The sequence below is a fragment of the Macaca nemestrina genome, assembly GCF_043159975.1.
Source record: "Macaca nemestrina isolate mMacNem1 chromosome 8 unlocalized genomic scaffold, mMacNem.hap1 SUPER_8_unloc_5, whole genome shotgun sequence".
Taxonomy (NCBI): Eukaryota; Metazoa; Chordata; class Mammalia; order Primates; family Cercopithecidae; genus Macaca; species Macaca nemestrina.
In genome coordinates this window covers 171,213-190,261 of record NW_027257569.1, presented here as the reverse complement: position 1 = coordinate 190,261, position 19,049 = coordinate 171,213, and the positions used below count along the sequence as shown (strand labels likewise).

The window sequence follows — 19,049 nt, the reverse complement described above, 5'->3', positions numbered from 1 at the left end:
CACCCACCAAGCTCCTAGACGTTGAAGGCAGGCCAGCTCAGAGACGAAACAGCAGTCAAGAAAGAGAAGATGCAGACATGCGTCTTGATTTCAGCTCCAGCGTGCATCTCTCCCCTGCAGCTGCACAGGCAGAAACCAGGGGCTCTGAGTCTGAGGCAGTGTGTTTGGTTCCTGGCAGGTAATCTTTTGGGAGACCATCCCATACAATTAGTGTTACACTTCTCAAAAAGGAAGTGTGACTTTTATAGAAAAATCTATTCCATTTGGGAGAAAGGTCTAATAAAACCCCAAAGGGTAATACAACAACAAATTAAATTCATCTGTCCAAACTGAAATTCCAAAGCCCTCTGGGCACACGGCTGCTTTTCTGAGCTAAAATTCAGCTCCAGCTGAGAAACAGGTCAACTTTCCTAAAAAGATTTCTTTTTCACATACCTTCAATAAAAATTCCTTTCCCTCACTTGTCATTTTCCAGATTTAATGGCTCTGTTGGCCTTCCTCTTATTTAGACCATGAGCACTGACTTCATGTCTGCTACGGCTGGGACTCCAAGGGAGGCACCCTAGGGAACACAGATGACCGCAGCACAGCGACACCCTCAAGGAGCACACATGGGGAAGGCAAGATGATACCATCGCAGCCTTCACACACAAACGAACTTGGCATCCATACCCCGTCCCATTTCTAGAAAACAACGATGCTGAGTCAGTAACATTTACCGAACAGCCTGCAGTGTGGAGGCAGGCACGAGGGGGCTCCATGCGGGGAAGAGCACCTTCAGAAGGGGGCATGCAAGCAACGTGGAGGCAGGAGACACCCCCACGCACAAGGGCCAGCCCGGGGGCCTGCAGAAATGCCCATGCATCTGGGAGGACGGAGAGAGGACAAGATACTTAAATGCTCCAAAATGAATAGAAGCCTCCCAAGAACCTCCCCCAAAATGGGGCAGGAATTTACAAAAGACCAAACCGAGCATGCGCAGTTACCTGAGCAGCGCGCCACCAGAGCGAGCTATCCAGGAAGAAACAGGGTCACTAGAAGCCTGAGCCTCTACTCCCAGCTCTGCGACTCATTCACCCTATGACCTTGGTGAAGGCTCTTAGCTTCTGTGAGCCACAAGAGAATCACGGGAAAACAGAAGATATGAAAACTGCTCTGCCTTTTTCACAGAACTGCTGAGGGAATAAAATCAGATAATGGATTTTAAAATTCTCTGTGAATTACGAAGCAAAATACAAACGCATGACATCATTCTTACCATTAACAACAGCACTGTCAAATTAAGAGCAGAGTTAAGACCACAGCATTTTCCACCCCCCCGACTCCCGAGAGAAATAGTGAGTCCAGCCGATGTATTTGGGCAACCCCAGTATCTAGGCTTTGAGAGCCTCAAACAGCTCATGAACTCTGACAGTATCGCTCCAGCCCAGTGCTCACTAAGTTCTCCAAGAGAGCCAACTGACAGAAAATACTATAGATTTTTCAGCTGGGCTTGAAGTCCTCCAAGCTCACAGCACAGCTAAACAATGAAGAAGAGGTTTTCTGCCACTAGACTCAAAAGCTGGCTTTTGTAGATTCCCATAGAAAGAACATTCAAGGCCAGGCGTGGCGGCTTATGCCTGTAATTCCAGCAATTTGGGAAGCCGAGGCAGGAGGATCACCTGAGGTCAGAAGTTCAAGAACAGCCTGGCCAATATGGCGAAGCCCCATCTGTCCTAAAAATACAAAAATTAGCCGGGCATGCTGGCGGGCACCTGTAATCACAGCTACTCGGGAGGCTGAGGCAGGAAAATAGCTTGAACTCAGGAGGCTGAGGTTGCAGTGAGCTGAGATCATGCCACTGCACTCCAGCCTGGGTGACAAGAGCAAAACTCCATCTCAAAGAAAAAAAAAAAAGAAAGAGCATTCTTTTTTGCTGATGTTAAATTTCCTGTGCTAAACACAGAGAAATCATGCAACACTGAAATCCTGAAAAACATATCATAAAAAGCATTTAGTGACTGAAAAGGTATTCAGTATAACCTGTAACAGTGAGTTACCCTCCTCTTTCCAGCCAGATCCACTAACGCTGTGACCCTTAACAATGCTTTCCCTACCACAGAGGAAAATTAATAGGACCTCTTACCCCTCTCAGCTGACAGCTAAACCACTGCTTCTCCCTGGGCTCACTAAAGGTGGCCTTTACCCAAAACCAGGCTGCAACGACCCTGTAGATGTTGACTAACAATTTCAAAATTCCCATATTCTTTGTCCACTTCTAAGGAAGATGAACTGAAGCCAGGTGTCTCCAAGTCAGAACTAACAGAGGCCTTAAACATCAGATGGCCCATCCCCTTCTTTGACAACCGGGGGATCTAAAGCTGAGCTTATGGAAGAAAACAGCCTGTTTAGTAACAAAGCAAAAACCAAAGCCTAGTCACCTAACCTCTGGTCCAGAAGTCCTGTGACAATCCAGCACCCATATAGGATGAGTCTCCCTAACCAGAAACTCCGAAATCCACAACTTTTTCAGTGCCGACGTGACGCTCAACGAAATGTTCATTGGAGCAGCTCAGATTCTGGATTTTTGAATTCAGGATGCTCAACCAGCAAGTATAATACAAATATTCAAAAATCCAAAAATGTAAAAAAATCTGAGACACTTCTGGTTCCAAGCAGTTTGGATGAGGGATATTCAACCCGAATTTTTTTTTTTTTTCCTCTAATGAAGGAAATTAAAAACGAGGCCCAAGCAAAGTCATTCAATCCATACTAAACTCATTCAATAGTTTAATTAGTACCCATTTAAAGTTAAGTGCTACCCGCAGATATTTAAAAGGATGAAAACATACATGCCTATAATCCCAGAACTTTGGAAGGCCGAGGCGGGAGGATCACCTGATGTCAGGAGTTCAAGACCAGCCCGGCCAGCATGGTGAAACTCCATCTCTACTAAAAATGCGAAAATTAGCCAGGCGTGGTGGCGCATACCTGTTATCGCAGCTACTCGGAAGGCTGAGGCACGAGAATCACTTGAACCTGGGGGGAGCACGTTGCAGTGAGCTGAGATCACACCACTGTACTCCAGCCTGGACCACAGAGCAAGACTCTGTCTCAAAAAAAAAAAAAAAAAAAAAGAAAATTAATTTAAATTGTGTTTTCACATGGAGCCCATGTTCCCAGAACACAAGCCCTGCTCTATGCTCCAAGGGCACACAGGGTGCCCCTTTATCTTAATACTCACCACATTCCATGGCAGGCATTGGCATGTGTCTGTCCATCGCACTAGACTTCCTATGCATGAGGCAGGGATCATATATTATTACCTTTCTGTCCCCAATGTCTGGCCTAGAAGACACTCAGTAAATGATTACTGAACTAAGTCAGATACTAAGACATTTTAAACTTGTATTAACAAAATTGATTCAGTAAGTCTGCCAATGCAGCGTTCATACCACACAGCTTAAATCTCAACCTGCGGATTTATCTTGTGTTCTGCTAGATTATCACCTATTAACATTCAGGAGGCACCTAGTATGTGCTGGGCATTACTAATTGCTGGGGACCTAGCACTCACAAAACAACATTCCTTGTTCAAAGAGAAGTTCTAGTATAAAGAGGAATAGGAGGAACAGGCTAGATTGATGAGAGAGCTAAGAAAAGGACAGGGTGCCGTGGGAAGCACCTGGTCTTGTCTGGATGGTACACAGTTAACGAAGTCTGAGTGCTTCATATAGCATAAGATCATCTCCTCCAAAGAAGCTAATGAAGCTTTGATTCCCCAGTACCAGAAGTCACCACAAAGGTGCCCACAGCCACATGCTTAGTGTACGAAGTGAAACCAAACAAACAAACAAAGCTCCAACTTCCAGAGGCAACGGTCCAATTATGAAATCCTCTGGCTATGTTCAATTGAAATTCAAGGTATTCAAGAGGCCAATATTTAAGTGATAAATTAACCCAACCACTTAAAACTAAAGTAGTCTTTGGTTCAAGGGGTAAGGGTATACTACCTTTTACAAATTTATTAGCTCTTAATATTTACATTTAAATATGATGATGGTGTAATAATAACTTTACTGAGTAGTTACTATGTGTTAGGCACCAAACTAAGCACTTTACACACACATTTGCACGATCCTGTGAGATGATAATGACCCCTTGTCATTCCATTTCATAGATGAAAGTCAGGTTTATATAAGCTTAAAAACTTGCCCAAATGACACAGCTAGTTAGCAAAACCCAGGCAGCCTGACTCCATAGGCCTTGTTTAAAGAAGTAATATTTATAAACTGTCCAGCACAGCTGTGGTACAAACGAGAGTTCAATAAATGCCTAAAGGGTACTTCATACCCAAAATCGTTTCCCGCCAATCAAACTAGACTTACTCTGGTTCTGCACAACCAACTGTCAAATTATTGTTCCATGAAGAAAAGGTGAAATGGGTAGAGATCAGAATAGAGTGAACAACTGGTAAATATACTTGATGACAGGTAGTAACAGGATGTGGCATTTAGGCTATTTCCACATTTGTTTGCATAACACTTTTTCACAGTTCTAAAGCACAAGAACCATTCTAAGCTGGTGAAAGCATAAGGCATGTCTATGATCCAGGACTCCAATTCACTGTGGATCAGTGGATCTCAACCTTTACGGTATATCAGAACCACCTGGGGATTTTTAACAGCACTATAGCTGCGCAGGCTCCATTCCTGCAGATTCTATTTCAACTGGTCTGGAGTAAGCACGCATGTTTTTTTCACAGCCCCCCAGATGCAGCTAGGCTTGCAAACCACTGTCCAAGTTGCTCTCACACTTCTGCTCAGTTCAACACGCACTCACTGAGATTCTAAGCACGATGAATTGGGCTAAGTTAACAAGTCAGGCTCCACTCCCTAATAATATTGGCAAAGAAATCAATATCAAAGATTTATTCCAGTCCAAACCAAATAAATTGCCGGGTGAAAAAAATGCCCTGGCATAGTTTGCCACACAAAACAACTTCCTGTATCTTCCCGGTCAGTAGCCTAGAGACTGACTTTGAGCCATGCGGATTCAGAATCAGGGGAAAATGCCAGTCTGAGGCATCTGCCACACTCCTAGCACACCCCCAAAAGCGCCCAGCTACATTTCACATCCACTGTCCTAACAGGGGTCGAAATAGGGAAGAGCAGTGCAATACAGAAAACAGAGCCTGCTGGGTGTCAAAAGTCTGGGAAATACCAGTCCTAGCCCTGCTACCAATCACTCTGGTCACTTCTCTCTGGTCCTGGTGTGGCCAACAGTCACACAAGAGGGTGAGGCATAAAAACACAGATGTCAGGCAAGCTCCAGCATCCAAAATACATAGAAATTAAAAAGCATTAAGGTGATATCAAGGAATGTATGCCATCAACCAGAAAAGTAACTGAAATATTCCTTTTCCCATTCATAAGAAATCAAAAGTGGAAGCAGAAAATTGAGCAATCAGCCTACCAAGTTGACTGGGGCAACAGAATACACTCACGGATTCTGTTCACAACAGCGGGGGTGACAGACCAAAAGGAGAACGGCAGAGCGTCCCTCTCTCCTCTGTCCACCCATGCCAGCAGCACGTGAGTGCGTCCACATGCAGCGCCCAGTCTCCTGTTCCACTGACGCCAGCGTCCACTCACCGCAAGCGTAATAAGTGCCACATGTGCTATGATGCTCCCTCATCTCATCATCATAGACATCCCTGCTGGAGTTGAGTATGTGACAGATGAAAATCACGGAGGCCTAGGGAGGTTGAGACCCGCATTCCCACTGCGGTGAGGGCGTGCTTGAGAGGGACCCCACGGCTGGGCCCTCCATGCCGCTCTCCTCAGTAATCACTCCCAGACCAGAGCAGCGAGGGAGAATTTTCTTCCTCTCACTATTTTCAGCCCCTTGGCTGACACAGCATTCCCCAGAAATCTATTGAGTTCTGGCAGCTCTGAGGCAACAAAGCCATAAACGCAGAGGACACACAGCCCATCTGTCTCTAACGGGTCTTTTACTTGTCATGCTGGTCATTTCTAAGAGCAGATGGGTTAAGAAAGACTTGGCAAGTTACCACGAAATGAACCCTCCACTCCTCCCTGGGGGAAGGCTGACTAGCCAGCAGTCAGGCCGGCTTTCTTCCCCTACTCCCTGCATTCCCGTCCCTAAGGAGCCACAGACAATCCCACCAAATATAGGCAGGAGACAGCCGCCTCCTTCCTACAGCTGGAGGGGGGAAAGGTCCTCTCGGGCCTTTCTAACTGCATGAAAACCAAACTGGGAGTTGTACTGACTCGGGCCTCACCCATGTTACAGGCATGTACAACACAGGTGCCCAGTGGTATCATCAGGCAGAACTACGAATGTGCTTTCCATCGTTTTCATACAATGATTCCAGAACCGCTATCCACACAGCTCCACGTCTCACATATACGACGTGCTTCACGGATTACACAGCATGTTCACCAAGCCCCTCATCCACTCCTCCCAGCAGCCTTATGTGATCCCTTCAGTATGCTTCCTCATCTCCATTTCTTAAGAAATGGAGTTTCTGAGGTTATGAAACCAAAACTTTCCCAAGAACATCCAGCTAGTGTTAGAACCAGGATATGAGGGCTTCTGATTCTACAACCAGTATTTGTGCCACTGTTCCACATGGGCCCATCCAGGGATTTCTGCCTGATCTTAAAATGCAGACAGCAAATCTGTCTCTCTACAGTCCTGGGGTTCCCTATAGACAAGAAGTCAAACTTCTAACAGAAAGCTTATACTTATTTGGAAGGCTACCTGGGATATTTCTTTTAAGTTAGTTTGTTCATGTTTTGGAAAGATTGTTCCAATGGCAATGCGGGGCATGAAATGTGGAAAGGATTCCATGATGAGGCAGAGAAACAATTCGGTGGCTCTTACAACAGTTCAAATGAGGCATGAGGTGCAACTAGAAAGGACAGAGGGAAAATGCATTGGAAAGAAATGCAAAATGAAATCCACTCAGACCCAGATGGAAAAAAGGGGATTAAGTATGATGGTGGTTTCTAGTTTGAAAGACTGATGAACACGGATGTCATTAACTACTGCAGAGTGGTATCTGGGGCCTGGGTGCACCAGTTTGTTTAACCATTCACCTGCTGAGCAGTCTCCGGGCTGTTTCCAGTTTCTAGCCTCCATAAACAATGCTGCTATTAACAGATACATAAAGGCTTTTGTGTGAACATAAGTCTTCATTTCTCTGGGATAACTGCCCATGAATGTGAGTGCTGCATCCTATGGCAATTGCACATTTAGTTTTTTAAGAAACTGTCAAGCTGTTTTCCACAATGGCTGTGCCATCTTCCATTCCCACCAGCCAAGTGTGAGTGATCCCGTTTCCCCGCATCCTCACCAGCACGGGCCTTGTTACTACTTTTTATTTTAGGCTTTCTGATAGGTGTATAGTGACGTGGCTTTAGTGTGCCTTTTTCTGATGGCTCATGATGTTGAACAAATTTTCATGTGCTTATATGTTATCTGAAATGTCTCTTCAGGTCTTTTATTCATTTTCAAAGTAGATGATTTGGTTTCACTGTTGAATTTTGATAGTTTTTTATATATTATAGATATGAGTCCTTTATCAGACATCTGGTTTGCAAATAGTTTCTCCCAGTCTCTAGCTCTCCTTTTCATCATTATTTTGCATTTTACATTTTAGTCCATAATCCATTGTGAGTTAATTTTTGTGCGATGTATGAGGTTTAGATCAGAGTTCAGGTTTTTTTCCTATGAATAATCAGGTAGCCAGTAACTTTTTTAAGAGACAAGGTCTCACTCTGTCACCCAGGCTGGAATGCAATGACAAGATCAGAGCTCACTGCAGCTTCGACTCCTGGGCTCAAGTTATTCTCCTGCCTCAGCCTCCTGGAGTAGCTGGGACCACAGGCAGGTGCCACCGTGACCATATAATTTTTTTAGTTTTTGTAGAGACGGGGTCTTGAGCCATGTTACCCAGGCTGGTGTGGAACTCCTAGGCTAAAGTCAACATCCCACTTATATGGGGCCAGGCAGTGGCACATGACTGTAATCACAACAGGTTGGGAGGATGAAGCAGGAGAATCACTTGAACCCAGGAATTCCAGACCAGCCTGAGCAACAGAGGGAGGCCCTGTCTCTGCAAAAAATTTTAAACATTAGCTGGGCATGGTATTGTACACCTGTGGTCCCAGCTACTTGGGAGGCTGAGGTGGGAGGATCTCTCCAGCCTATGAGGCTGAGGCTGCAGTGAGCCATGATCGCATCACTACACTCCAGCCTGGGAGAAAGTGAGATGCTGTCTCCAAAAAAAAAAAAAAAAAAAAAAAAAAAAAAAAAAAAAAAAAAAACCTAGAGCATCACCCATATTAAAGACAGGTTTGTTTTTTTTTGAAAATTTAATTACAGTTATATAATGGACATGTAAAATGTCCAGTTTGAAAGCTTGAAAAATATATGACTAAGTATTCTTACCTTAAAATTCTGATTCCTACCTAAGATATCGCATACTGTTTACATAAGTATCACAATGCCTGGAAAACAACTAAAAATGTGTATGAGTGAGAAAAATGAGCATGTATGCCTGTTAATTAAGGTATATTTCCCCCTCATTACACAAAAAGTCATCACAGCAAACCCCTGTGACGGTATCTAAAGCAAGCCTACAGTTTTACTTCTCTGTATTACAAAATGCAAGGCTAAAATTCAAATACTCTACATTTCCTGAAGCCAAGGGTAGTTGACTTAAAATAAATACCTGGGGTGTATATCAAAACTATGAAAAAGCTAGCTACTTCATAGCCATTCCAATCTAAGTTCAGCTTTTTCTTTTTTAATTGACACATAATTGTGTGCTGTACATACGTATGGAGTACACATAGTGATGTCATAATACATGTAATGTATGTGATCAGTGTAATTAGCATATCCACCATCTCAAACATTTATCATTTCTTTGTGTTGGTAACGTTCAATACCCTTCCTCCAATTATCTGGAACTATATATATATATATATATATATTTTTTTTTTTTCTTTTGAGACAAAGTCTTGCTCTGTTGCCCAGGCTGGAGTGCAGTGGTGTGATCTCAGCTCACTGCAACATCTGCTTCGTAGGTTCAAGCTATTCTCCTGCCTCAGCCTCCTGAGCTGGGGTTACAGGCACCCACCACTATGCCCGGCTAATTTTTGTACTTTTAGTAGACATGGGGTTTTACCACGTTGGCCAGGCTGGTCTTAAACTCCTGACCTCAGGTGATCCACTCACCTCAGCCTCCCAAAGTGCTAGGATTACAGGCATGAGCCCCTGCGCCCAGCCTGAAACTATATATTCTTGTTAACTATAGTCATCCTATGTTATAGAACACTAGAACTTATTCCTATCCAGCTATAATGTACAGTGGTGCAATCTTGGCTTGCTTACTGTAGCATCCGCCTCCCGGGTTGCAGTGGTTCTCATGCCTTGGCCTCCCGAGTAGCTGGGATTATGGGCGCCCGCCACTGCACCTGGCAAATTTTTGTATTTTTTAGTAGAGATGGGGTTTCACCACGTTGGCCAGGCTAGTCTTGAACTCCTGGCCTCAAGTGACCCGCCCACCTCAGGTGCCCAACAGTGCTGGGATTACAGGTGTGATCCACCGCTCCCAGCTAAGTTTTGTGTTTTTAGTAGAGACGGGGTTCACTATGTTGGCCAGGCTGGTTTCAAACTCCTGACATCAGGTGATCTGCCCGCCTCGGCCTCCCAAAGTGCTGGGATGTCAGCGTGAGTCCCACGCCCAGCCAGCTGCTCTAGTTTACACCCCCCTACAGTGTGTAAGAGCTCCCTTTTCTCCATATCCTCGCCAGCACTTGTTATTTTTTGTCTTTTCGATAATACCCATCCTAACAGATGAGATGATGCCTCACTGCAGTTTTGATTTGCATTTCTCTGATTATAAGCGATACTGAGCATTTTTTTCACATTTTTTTGGCCATTTGTATGCCTTCCTTCAAGAAATGTCTGTTCTGTTGGGTGTGGTGACACAAACCTGTAAGCCCAGCACTCAGAATGCTAAGGCAGGAGGACAGCTTGAGCCTAGACCGGCCTAGGCAGCATAGCAAAACCCTAGCTCAAAAAAAAAAAAAAAAAGAAAGAAAGAAAGAAAAAGAAATATCTGTGTCTGTTCAGCTTTTTGACCTCCAAAAATTAAGAGTCCATTTTGGAATCAGAAGACCTGCCTGATTCAGAGACAATCTGTGTTTTGTTCTACTCTGCTACTTCCTATGTGACTTTGGGAAGTTCCCTTAGCCACTTTGAGCTCAACTTCCTCAACATTAACCAGGAATAAGTAGCACCTGCCTCTGCTGGTTAACGCTGAGGACTGAAAGGAGAACCTCCACAACGCCACTTGACAATGCCACCTTGCGGAAGCCCCTCAATGCGGGACTGGTAGGATCATCTGAAGCCAAATACAACTTTCCTTTCCACTGTCCCAGGCTCACTCTGCATGCGATTAGCAAGGAATAGCGAGTAAAGGAAACCAAAATAATTGCTTAATTTGTAAAAAGTGGGGGTGGTGGCAAAATAGGAGGGAGAGGAGGGGAAGGAAAAGCAGCCGGTCACAAGTTCTAGTCCAGGGCTCATCCCCGGCCTCCTCACTCAGGCAATCACCAGTCCCCACCTCCTGGGGAGGGGTACTTTCTCCGCTGGCTTAAACTACAGGAAAGGCACTGCCACAGGTGTTCAGAAACCAGGAGCACCTTGAAATGGGCAATGTGCTTTGGGTAGGAGACCTACAATTTCCCCAAAGAAACCACGGCACAAAAGTGACCCACATAGGAGGGACCAACCGCTGTAAACCCTTGGTGGCAAAAACGGATGTCATACCTTCTGTACAGGAGACACACACCCAAATAGAACTTGCCAAAATAGCAGAGAAAAAAATACAGCAGACATCCAGTGCCATTCTGTTACAGAAATATTTATATCCCAAAGCCAGGGACCTCTCTGGAACACTGTCTTTATTTCCACGTTTCATGGAAGATGTTTGAGTGCACTCACGTATGTCTCAACAAACCTCCAGTCCCTGCTCTAAACCCTGTGGCTTCTCAGCAAAACCCAAAAACAAGTATCAGTTTTCCTTCCAAATGGGAAATTTCCTGACCTAGCGAAACCAGCATCAAATCCACTTATTATGAGATAGCTGATTACAGGCGAAGCCCTCTAGTCCAGGATGACTCCCCTCCTGCAGGAGCAGGAAGGATGGGCAGAGCACTGGCCTGCCAGACCACATCTCCAGGCAGTTTGAAACCATGGCTGCTCAGGTGAGCCATGATAAAAATCAAAACCAAGTATCTCTGAAAAGTGTACATGGCAAGACCCAGACCTCGGACCAGACTCAGCAGAAATGGATGTTGCAAGGTTTGTTCAGAGACCTCCTCTCCATGCCCCCTCTCCCCGGGACCTCCCTCCTTGAACTAGGGTTCCAGGGCCAATGGACCGCTCCCTTACCTCTAGCCCAGTGCATTTTCAGGACCAGCTCCCAGACTGTACCAGACCCTGAAATGTATTCGCTGAATGCACTCTTTCTTGAAATGATCATAAATCACCTGATTATAACAACAATTGTTTTAAAAGTGTTCTCTCTCTGTCTCTCAGGAATCATGCCATGAGTTTGAGCAAGCAGCTTTGCTTCTCTCTACTGCAATTCTATCACTTGCAAAATATTAACAATTACTGTGTTCACCCATAGCATTGTTGTAAAAAGCCTTAAGACCCACTTCATGTAGCCTGCCTGGAGCACAGACCCTGTCACATGGTAAATGCCCACTGAAGGTGAGTTATCTGTAGCTATTATTACCTAGTACTACAGCGAATAAAAGGAGTCCATCAGGTCTCATCGTATCACTATGAAAGGATGTCCATGTAGACTGCGGAGTGGGAGTAGGGGAACTCAATGTTTATCAGGTACTATTTTGTTTTTTACAATGTGTACATGTATCTTTGTAGGTACACTGGAAAAGATCTGGAAGGAAATACACCCAGTGTTAATAGTGACTCCCCAAAGACACATTCATCCAAACACACAGGAGAAAAACACTCACTATCTTTCTGTCTTCCAAATCATTTGAACTATTTTCAATAAGCATCTATGGCTTTTGTAAAGTTTTTGAAAGGAATTTATTGCATTTTTTTCTAGAGAAACAAGCAGGAGCACGAAAAAGGTGGAAACAGAAGGTAAAATGGAATGGGACTCAATTCCAGGCTCAGCAGGCTCATGAACCACGCACCTCTCACTACAACTCAACACCAGCTCTCTCTTCTCTTGGTCCAATGGCCCAAGACTTAGAGATAAAATGTTTATTGTGATCACATCAATCACACCAAGGAGCTTGGAACCACCCTTTCAAACTCCTCTGGTTCTGTGTACCTGCCCGGGGCTGTTAGCTTTCCTCCTGTGTCTTTGGCTGGCCTGTAATCCCCTAGTGGTGGAAATGCACCCTGACACTTAGCCATCATCCCCACAACACTCAGCACCGCATAGAGACCAGGGCAGTGATGCCCACTCGGACTGTGATTCTACTTATAAAGCAAAGGACCAGGGGCCAGATGCGACTTGTCTTTGGTAACTCACCAGCTGTTGCTTGAACCAGAACAAAGCCAGGTCTCCTGATGCCCAGAAAAGAGCTAGTGCCTGTCCCGCTAGAAACGTGGTGAAAATGTTTTGCTTGCTGTGAAAAGACGCACTACTGGAGAAGATGGGTGCAACTTCTCATGGAGCCACTCAGCCCAGATCACCAGGAAACAAGGTAGCCGGATTAGACCCTCAGCCCAGATCACCAGGAAACAGGGCAGCCGGATGAGACACTAAGCCCGTCCACTGGAAAGGAAATCTGGCTGGGCAGTAGAAGGAAATTCACACAGGTTACCCTGGCCCAACGGCAGCAACAACATGAACAAAACAAAAAATACCTGACTGGAAAGCCATAGCCTGGCTAGCAAATTCAAAACAGAGCCACAATCCTAGCAGCACATATCACTGCAACACAGAGCTTCAGTCAGTGTGCGCACACTTTAAGTAGAAAGGTAAAATGTCCATGTTTTTGGAACAAAGGGCTATTTTTATGTGTGTGTGTGATGTCAGAAGAAACTGTTGGCAAGGAAATAGAAATAGGCGCCCTTACACATTGACAGTGAGATAACGGTATGGCCCTAACGGAAGGGAATCGAGCAACACCCATCAACATTTAAAATGCGCAGAACCCTAGACCCCACAATTCCATTTCTAGCAATGCACCCTATAAATATATTGACGCAAATATGCAAGAATTATGTACAACTCAGCATTGATTAATCCAAACGGTTGGGAATAACCTAAATATTTACCAGTGGGGAAGTGGTGGAGAACACTGTTTATCTTATGCCAACATCTGTGTTTTAAAAAGAAGATACATAGGCTGGGTGCAGTCACTCACACATGTAATCCCAGCACCTTGAGAGGCTGAGGCAGGTGGATCAAGAGGCCAAGATATCCAGACCATCCTGGCCAACACGGTGAAACCCCGTCTCTACTAAAAATACAAAAATAATCTGGGCACGGTGGCGCACGCCTGTAGTCCCAGCTACTCAGGAGGTTGAGGCAGGAGAATCGCTTGAACCCAGGAGGTGGAGGTTGCAGGGAGCTGACATCCCGCCAGCCTGGTGACAGAGCAAGACTCCATCTTGGAAAAACAAACAAGCAAACAAACAAACAAAACTGGCAACAGTGGTCACAGGGCAGTGATGGGAGTAGGACTGCCTTTCACTCTCCAGGACCTTTTGAATGTCGCTCATATTACATATTCAAAATATATGACTACAGTAAATATTTTCAGAGTAACTATGAAAAACTGGGGAAATAATAATATCTAACACACAGGACTGCTGCATAATTAAAGGATGAAAAACATTAATCACTATCAGAGTTCAAAGGAAGAAAGATTAATTCTAGCTTGGATGTCAGAGTGGGGATCATGTAAAGGAAGTGAGTATTTCAAGTCTTGAAGGATGGAGAAGATTTAAAGAGGCAGAAGTGTGGAGATGATGTCCCAGATGGAGATAAGAACATAGACGAAGATGATGTCCCAGGTGGAGATAAGAACATAGGCAAAGACGATGTCCCAGACAGAAATAAGAACACAGGTGAAGACGATGTCCCAGATGGAGATAAGAACATAAGCAAAGAAAATGAAGAAATGAGAAGGTATAAATTCTAAATGCAGCTCTCAGGCTGGGCTTCAGAACAGGGCTTAGGCAACAAGTTGGAATGCAAGGCTGATGGCGGGAACGGAAACACTGAAACCCAACTTGCATATCACGCCCAGATCATGAGCCTTGAATGCCAAGCCAGGGAACCCGTCCTTGATCTTAACAACAAAAAATCACTGGGGTGGGTATGGAGGCTCATGCCTGTAATCCAGTGCTTTGAGAGGCTGAGGTGAGAGGACTGCTTGAGGCCAGGAGTTTGAAACCACTCTGGACAACATAGCAAGACTCTGTCCTTACAAAAAATTTAAAAATTAGCTAGGCAGGATAGCACACCTGTAATCCCAGCTACTCAGGAGGCTGAAGCGGGAGGATCACTTGAGCCCAGGAATTTAGGGTTACCGTGAGCTGTGATTCTGTTGCTACATTCCAGCCTGAGCAACAGAGCAAGGACGCGTCTCAAAAATAAAAAAAAAAAAAACGAAATAAAATCACTAAAAGTTTGTATAGACATAAAGTATAAAATCATACCATATATGATTTAATCAGATATATAATATAAATTAGAGGGGGAAAAGAGAAATTAGGAAGCTATTATAAGAAGACAAGACTCAACTAAGACACGAGCAAAGGCCCTGGGCTCACAGTGCTATCTTTATATAAAGGAATAAACTACCACATTTATTTTCATGGCATCACCAACTTAGATACAGGCTACAGTATTCTGGAACCATCTCTGTATCAGTCAAATCAGATGGCCATAATACTATAGGCAAATACCATAAAAAACACCATAAAAATACTATAGGCAAATACCATTAAAAAATGTAAAAACTGTGTGGTTTAAACATTAGTTTATTTCTCACAGCTCTGGAGGCTGGAATTCCAAGATCAAGGTGTCAGCCAACTCAGTTCTGGGACAGGGACCTCTTCCTGGATTGCAGATAGCCACCTTTCTTCTTGTTTCCTCACACCAGGGCAGTGGGAGCTCTCTGCTTTCTCTTTTTTTTTTTTTTTTTTTTTTGAGACAGAGTCTCACTCTGTCACCAGGCTGGAGTGCAGTGACACAATCTCAGCTCACTGCAACCTCTGACTCCCTGGTTCAAGCAACTCTCCTGACTCAGCCTCCCGAGTAGCTGGGATTACCGGCACGTGCCACCACACCCAACTAATTTTTGTATTTTTAGTAGAAATGGTTTCAGGATGGTCTCAATCTCCTGATGTCCTGATCTGCCCACCTCGGCCTCCCAAAGTGCTGGGATTACAGGTGTGAGCCACCACACCCAGCCAGGTTTCTCTTCTTCTAAGAGCACTAATCCTGTCAGACCAGGGCCCACGCTCATGACCTCATCTAACCCTAATCACCTCTCAAAGGTCCTATCCCCTAATACCATCACACTGGCAGGGCTCCAGTACAAGAATCTGGGGGAGACATAAACATTCAGTTTATAACAATGTCTTTTCAATCCTGTTGAAAAAAGCAACCAAATGAGTAGGCGAAGAAGTACCTTATATGTAAACAAGTCAGGACTTTTCATATTTCTGTTAATACATTAAGGTCAATTTAAAATGTCTGATAACAAGAGTCAGAAGCAGAGATACATGAAAGTTAGTTAATCTGCAATTTAGGCCCACATTCAGTTGTCTTCCAGTGACATTGCAGCACAAAGAACACTGCTTTCTATTCCTGGTTTTGCCACCAAAGAAGCTGGAACATTTCCCTGTATTTCCGTTTATCTTGAAAATCACTGGGCTGACCTAGCAGACCTCCAAGGTACCTTCCATTCACAAATTCCACAAATAACTTCCTACCAACAGAGGCTACACAAATAAACTACACTGATGAAGGGGAAAGCTAACACCAGCAAACAACGAGATGCACACAAGACAAGACGTATAGAGAAGTGGATCAACCACAAACTGGTGGACGATGAGCCGGCGGGGGATAAAAACACATTCCCTAACGATGGACACACAGGCAATGGCGCCGAGGTAGTATTGTTGAAGATTTCCTATTTTACATTTTCAAGATAAATGGCCCAATTGTTTATATTCATTCTGATTAAATGTGAACGTGAAAACTTCCTCCAGGGGACACAGACATCTAAAAAGTTCTCAATGTATCCAATTTGTCATTTGATATTTTTACTGACCAGAAAAATGAGGGTCTGAATATACAAACAGACCATGCCTGATCATATGTATAAAGACAGAACTCAGACCACAACCTGTAGCTACCCACCCAGGAAATCAATCCCCTATCTACAGTAAACAGCCAGGAGGCCAGCCAGGCTAGCACATCAGACAGGAAGCCAGACTGCTCTCTCAACAACCCAGAAACTAAACCACGACTCTGTCCCACGTGGGCAGGACTTGACTCAAAACTGACAGCCACCCTAATTTTGGCCCCTATTTCCGGTTAGGATAATTCAGAGAAAGCCAAATACGCCCCTAACCAATCACATAGGACACCCCACTTCTGCACAGCCGCCTCCAGCCCCCACAACAGCCTCCACTGGGAGTCTTTCTTTTCCATCCTGAAGCTTCCCCACTCCTCATCCGCCACTCACTGCCATGTCAGTCTCTGCCACACGCAAGTGACAGTGCCGACTCCCTTGCCACAGCAGCTCTGAGAAAGTTGCCTCTGCCTGTCTCATGTGGGTGGCCTTCCTTTATTTCCCCCAAAGAATAAGTCTTAAATGAGGGGCTTCTCTCTATATGGCCAAGCTATACAATTCAGAAGCCCAGCATGGCAATTCCAAGCCTGGAAAGACCATACACCCCTCAGGTCCTCTTTCCACAAAACACAGCTTCCTTGAGTTCCTCAGTCACTCCCCACCAACCAGGGAAGGAACCATGTGTTATGGAAAGATCAAGGGCCTTGAAGTCAAACTTCTGAGTTCATCAAGTACTTCATTTATCCACTTAAATTACATGGCCTTGGCCAGGCGTAGTGGCTCACACCTGTAATCCCAGCACCTTGGGAGGCCAAGTTGGGCAGATCACCCAAGGTTGGGAGTTCAAGACCAGCCTAACCAACATGGAAAAACCCCATCCCTACTAAAAATATGAAATCAGCCTGGTGTGGTGGCGCATGCCTGTCATCCCAGCTACTCGGGAGGCTGAGGCAGGAGAATCACTTGAACCTGGGAAGCAGAGGTTATGGTGAGCCGAGATCACACCATTGCACTCCAGCCTGGACAAGAAGAGCAAAACTCTGTCTCAAAAAAAAAAAAAAAAAAAAAAAAAAAAAAAAAAAAAAAAACAACGAACAACAACAACAACAAAAAAAAAAACAAATGACGTGACCTTGAACAATTTCCTTAACTTGTCTAAGCCTCTATCTTCATCTTCAATAAAATAATTTTACCTCCAAGATTGCATTAAATGGAATCCCACATGTAAAACAGCTGACAAATATTAGGGGCCCAACAGCTGTGTGCTCCTACTGCCACCCCACTTTACCCCAAGGGAGAAGCACAAGATGTCCAGAAAAAGCCTGTTGATCCCTACACCTCAGCATCCTGTGTTCACACAAGGCGCAGTGGCATCCAGACTTACCCGGGTCGCCCAAGTACAAGCCACGTTTTGATTTTTCAACTTAGTTACACATGACTTCTAACGTTCACCATATATGATCCATAATTTAGAAGAGATTTTCCTACACTACCCCTTGATTCTATTTTAGCAGACTCAGATGTGCCGTAATACCTCACTCTCTTAAATCCTCTTCAGTATCAAAAACAAAACTTTAATCTGTAACACAGTTATCAGCAGCGAAAGTGGAAAAGGTACCTATGAGTCAAAATGACCCTCTGCCCTGCCCTGCCCCACCCTACAAAAAGCTGTTCAGGAGGATTTGGGCTGCTTATGAGAATGCTGTCTGTATTCCCAGGGACAGACAAATGCCTACGCTGGTTAGAAGCTGCGATGCTCAGCCTCCAGGGTAGAAAGCTCCCCACACCCTCTACCCAAGGAGAAGAGAAGCAAACGGGGTGGCCAGGCTCCAGGACGTGGACTGTGTAGTGTGGTTTCTGCAGTCCAGGTCACCGCCATGGGTGAAGCTTTTCCTTCCTTCTTTTCCACCGAAGCGGCCAAGGTCCTACGGCTGCTGTAGGGTCTCTTCCCTAGGATGAGCCAGCCCAGCCATTCCCCTTCCCCCCCCTTTTTTTTTTTTTTTTGAGATGGAGTCTCACTCTGTCACCCAAGCTGGAGTGCAATAGTGCAATCTTAGCTCACTGCCACCTCTGCCTCCCAGGTTCAAACAATTCTCCTGCCTCAGCCTCCCAAGTACCTGAGATTACAGGCGCCCACCACCACGCTCAGCTAATTTTTATATTTTTAATAGAGACGGAGTTTCTACTTGTTGGCCAGGCTGCTCTCGAACTCCCGACCTCAGGTGATCCACCTGCCTCGGCCTCCCAAAGTACTAGGATTACAGGCATGAGCCACCGCATCTGGCCGAGTCAGCCCAGCCATCCTGACTTTTTGTTCTGGCTAAATTACTCTCTTCCACGTCTACCTTCCAAGTAGCTAAATCAGAGATCCGGCCTTGGGGCAGGCTTGAAGAATCCCTGTTTTTTGGTCCTCAAGAGGTCCTACCAGGGTCTGGGACAATTCCAAGACTTGTGTTCTTAAAGAGGAAAGAAGCCTCACATATATGGCTCTCGCAGAGCTCAGGCAGAGCTCACGCAAGGCTTGGGAGGCGGCCCTAAGGTTTGGGTGTGCCATCTATGATAACAGCTAAGAGATCTGAAGCCAGCTGTCTGGGTTCCAACCTCAATTCCAACAGCACTGGCTGTGTGATGTTAGACAACGTCCCCAGCCTCTCTGTGGTTCTGTTT

At 45.0% G+C, this 19,049-nt stretch overlaps 1 protein-coding gene across 5 annotated transcripts in view; it reads right to left on the bottom strand.

Annotated features, from left to right (window-relative positions):
* LOC112423356 (SH3 domain and tetratricopeptide repeat-containing protein 1-like) overlaps positions 1 to 19,049 on the bottom strand; it is a 46,866-nt gene that overhangs the window by 16,543 nt on the left and 11,274 nt on the right. Inside the window, exons 2-3 of one of the 5 annotated variants that reach the window (XM_071089604.1) lie at positions 2,971 to 3,088; positions 987 to 1,175 (exon numbers count right to left, since the gene is read on the bottom strand). The exons of 1 other annotated variant lie outside the window; for it this stretch is intronic. Coding sequence is in view for 1 of the 4 variants with exons in the window: in XM_071089601.1 (XP_070945702.1) it covers positions 2,971 to 3,088; positions 3,224 to 3,295 (190 nt within the window). In the remaining 3 variants the exon portion in view is untranslated. Of the gene's footprint in view, positions 1 to 7; positions 71 to 986; positions 1,872 to 2,970; positions 3,089 to 3,223; positions 5,044 to 19,049 lie in introns of those variants that run through there. 3 more of the 5 variants (XM_071089601.1, XM_071089606.1, XM_071089607.1) reach the window with 3 other exon arrangements.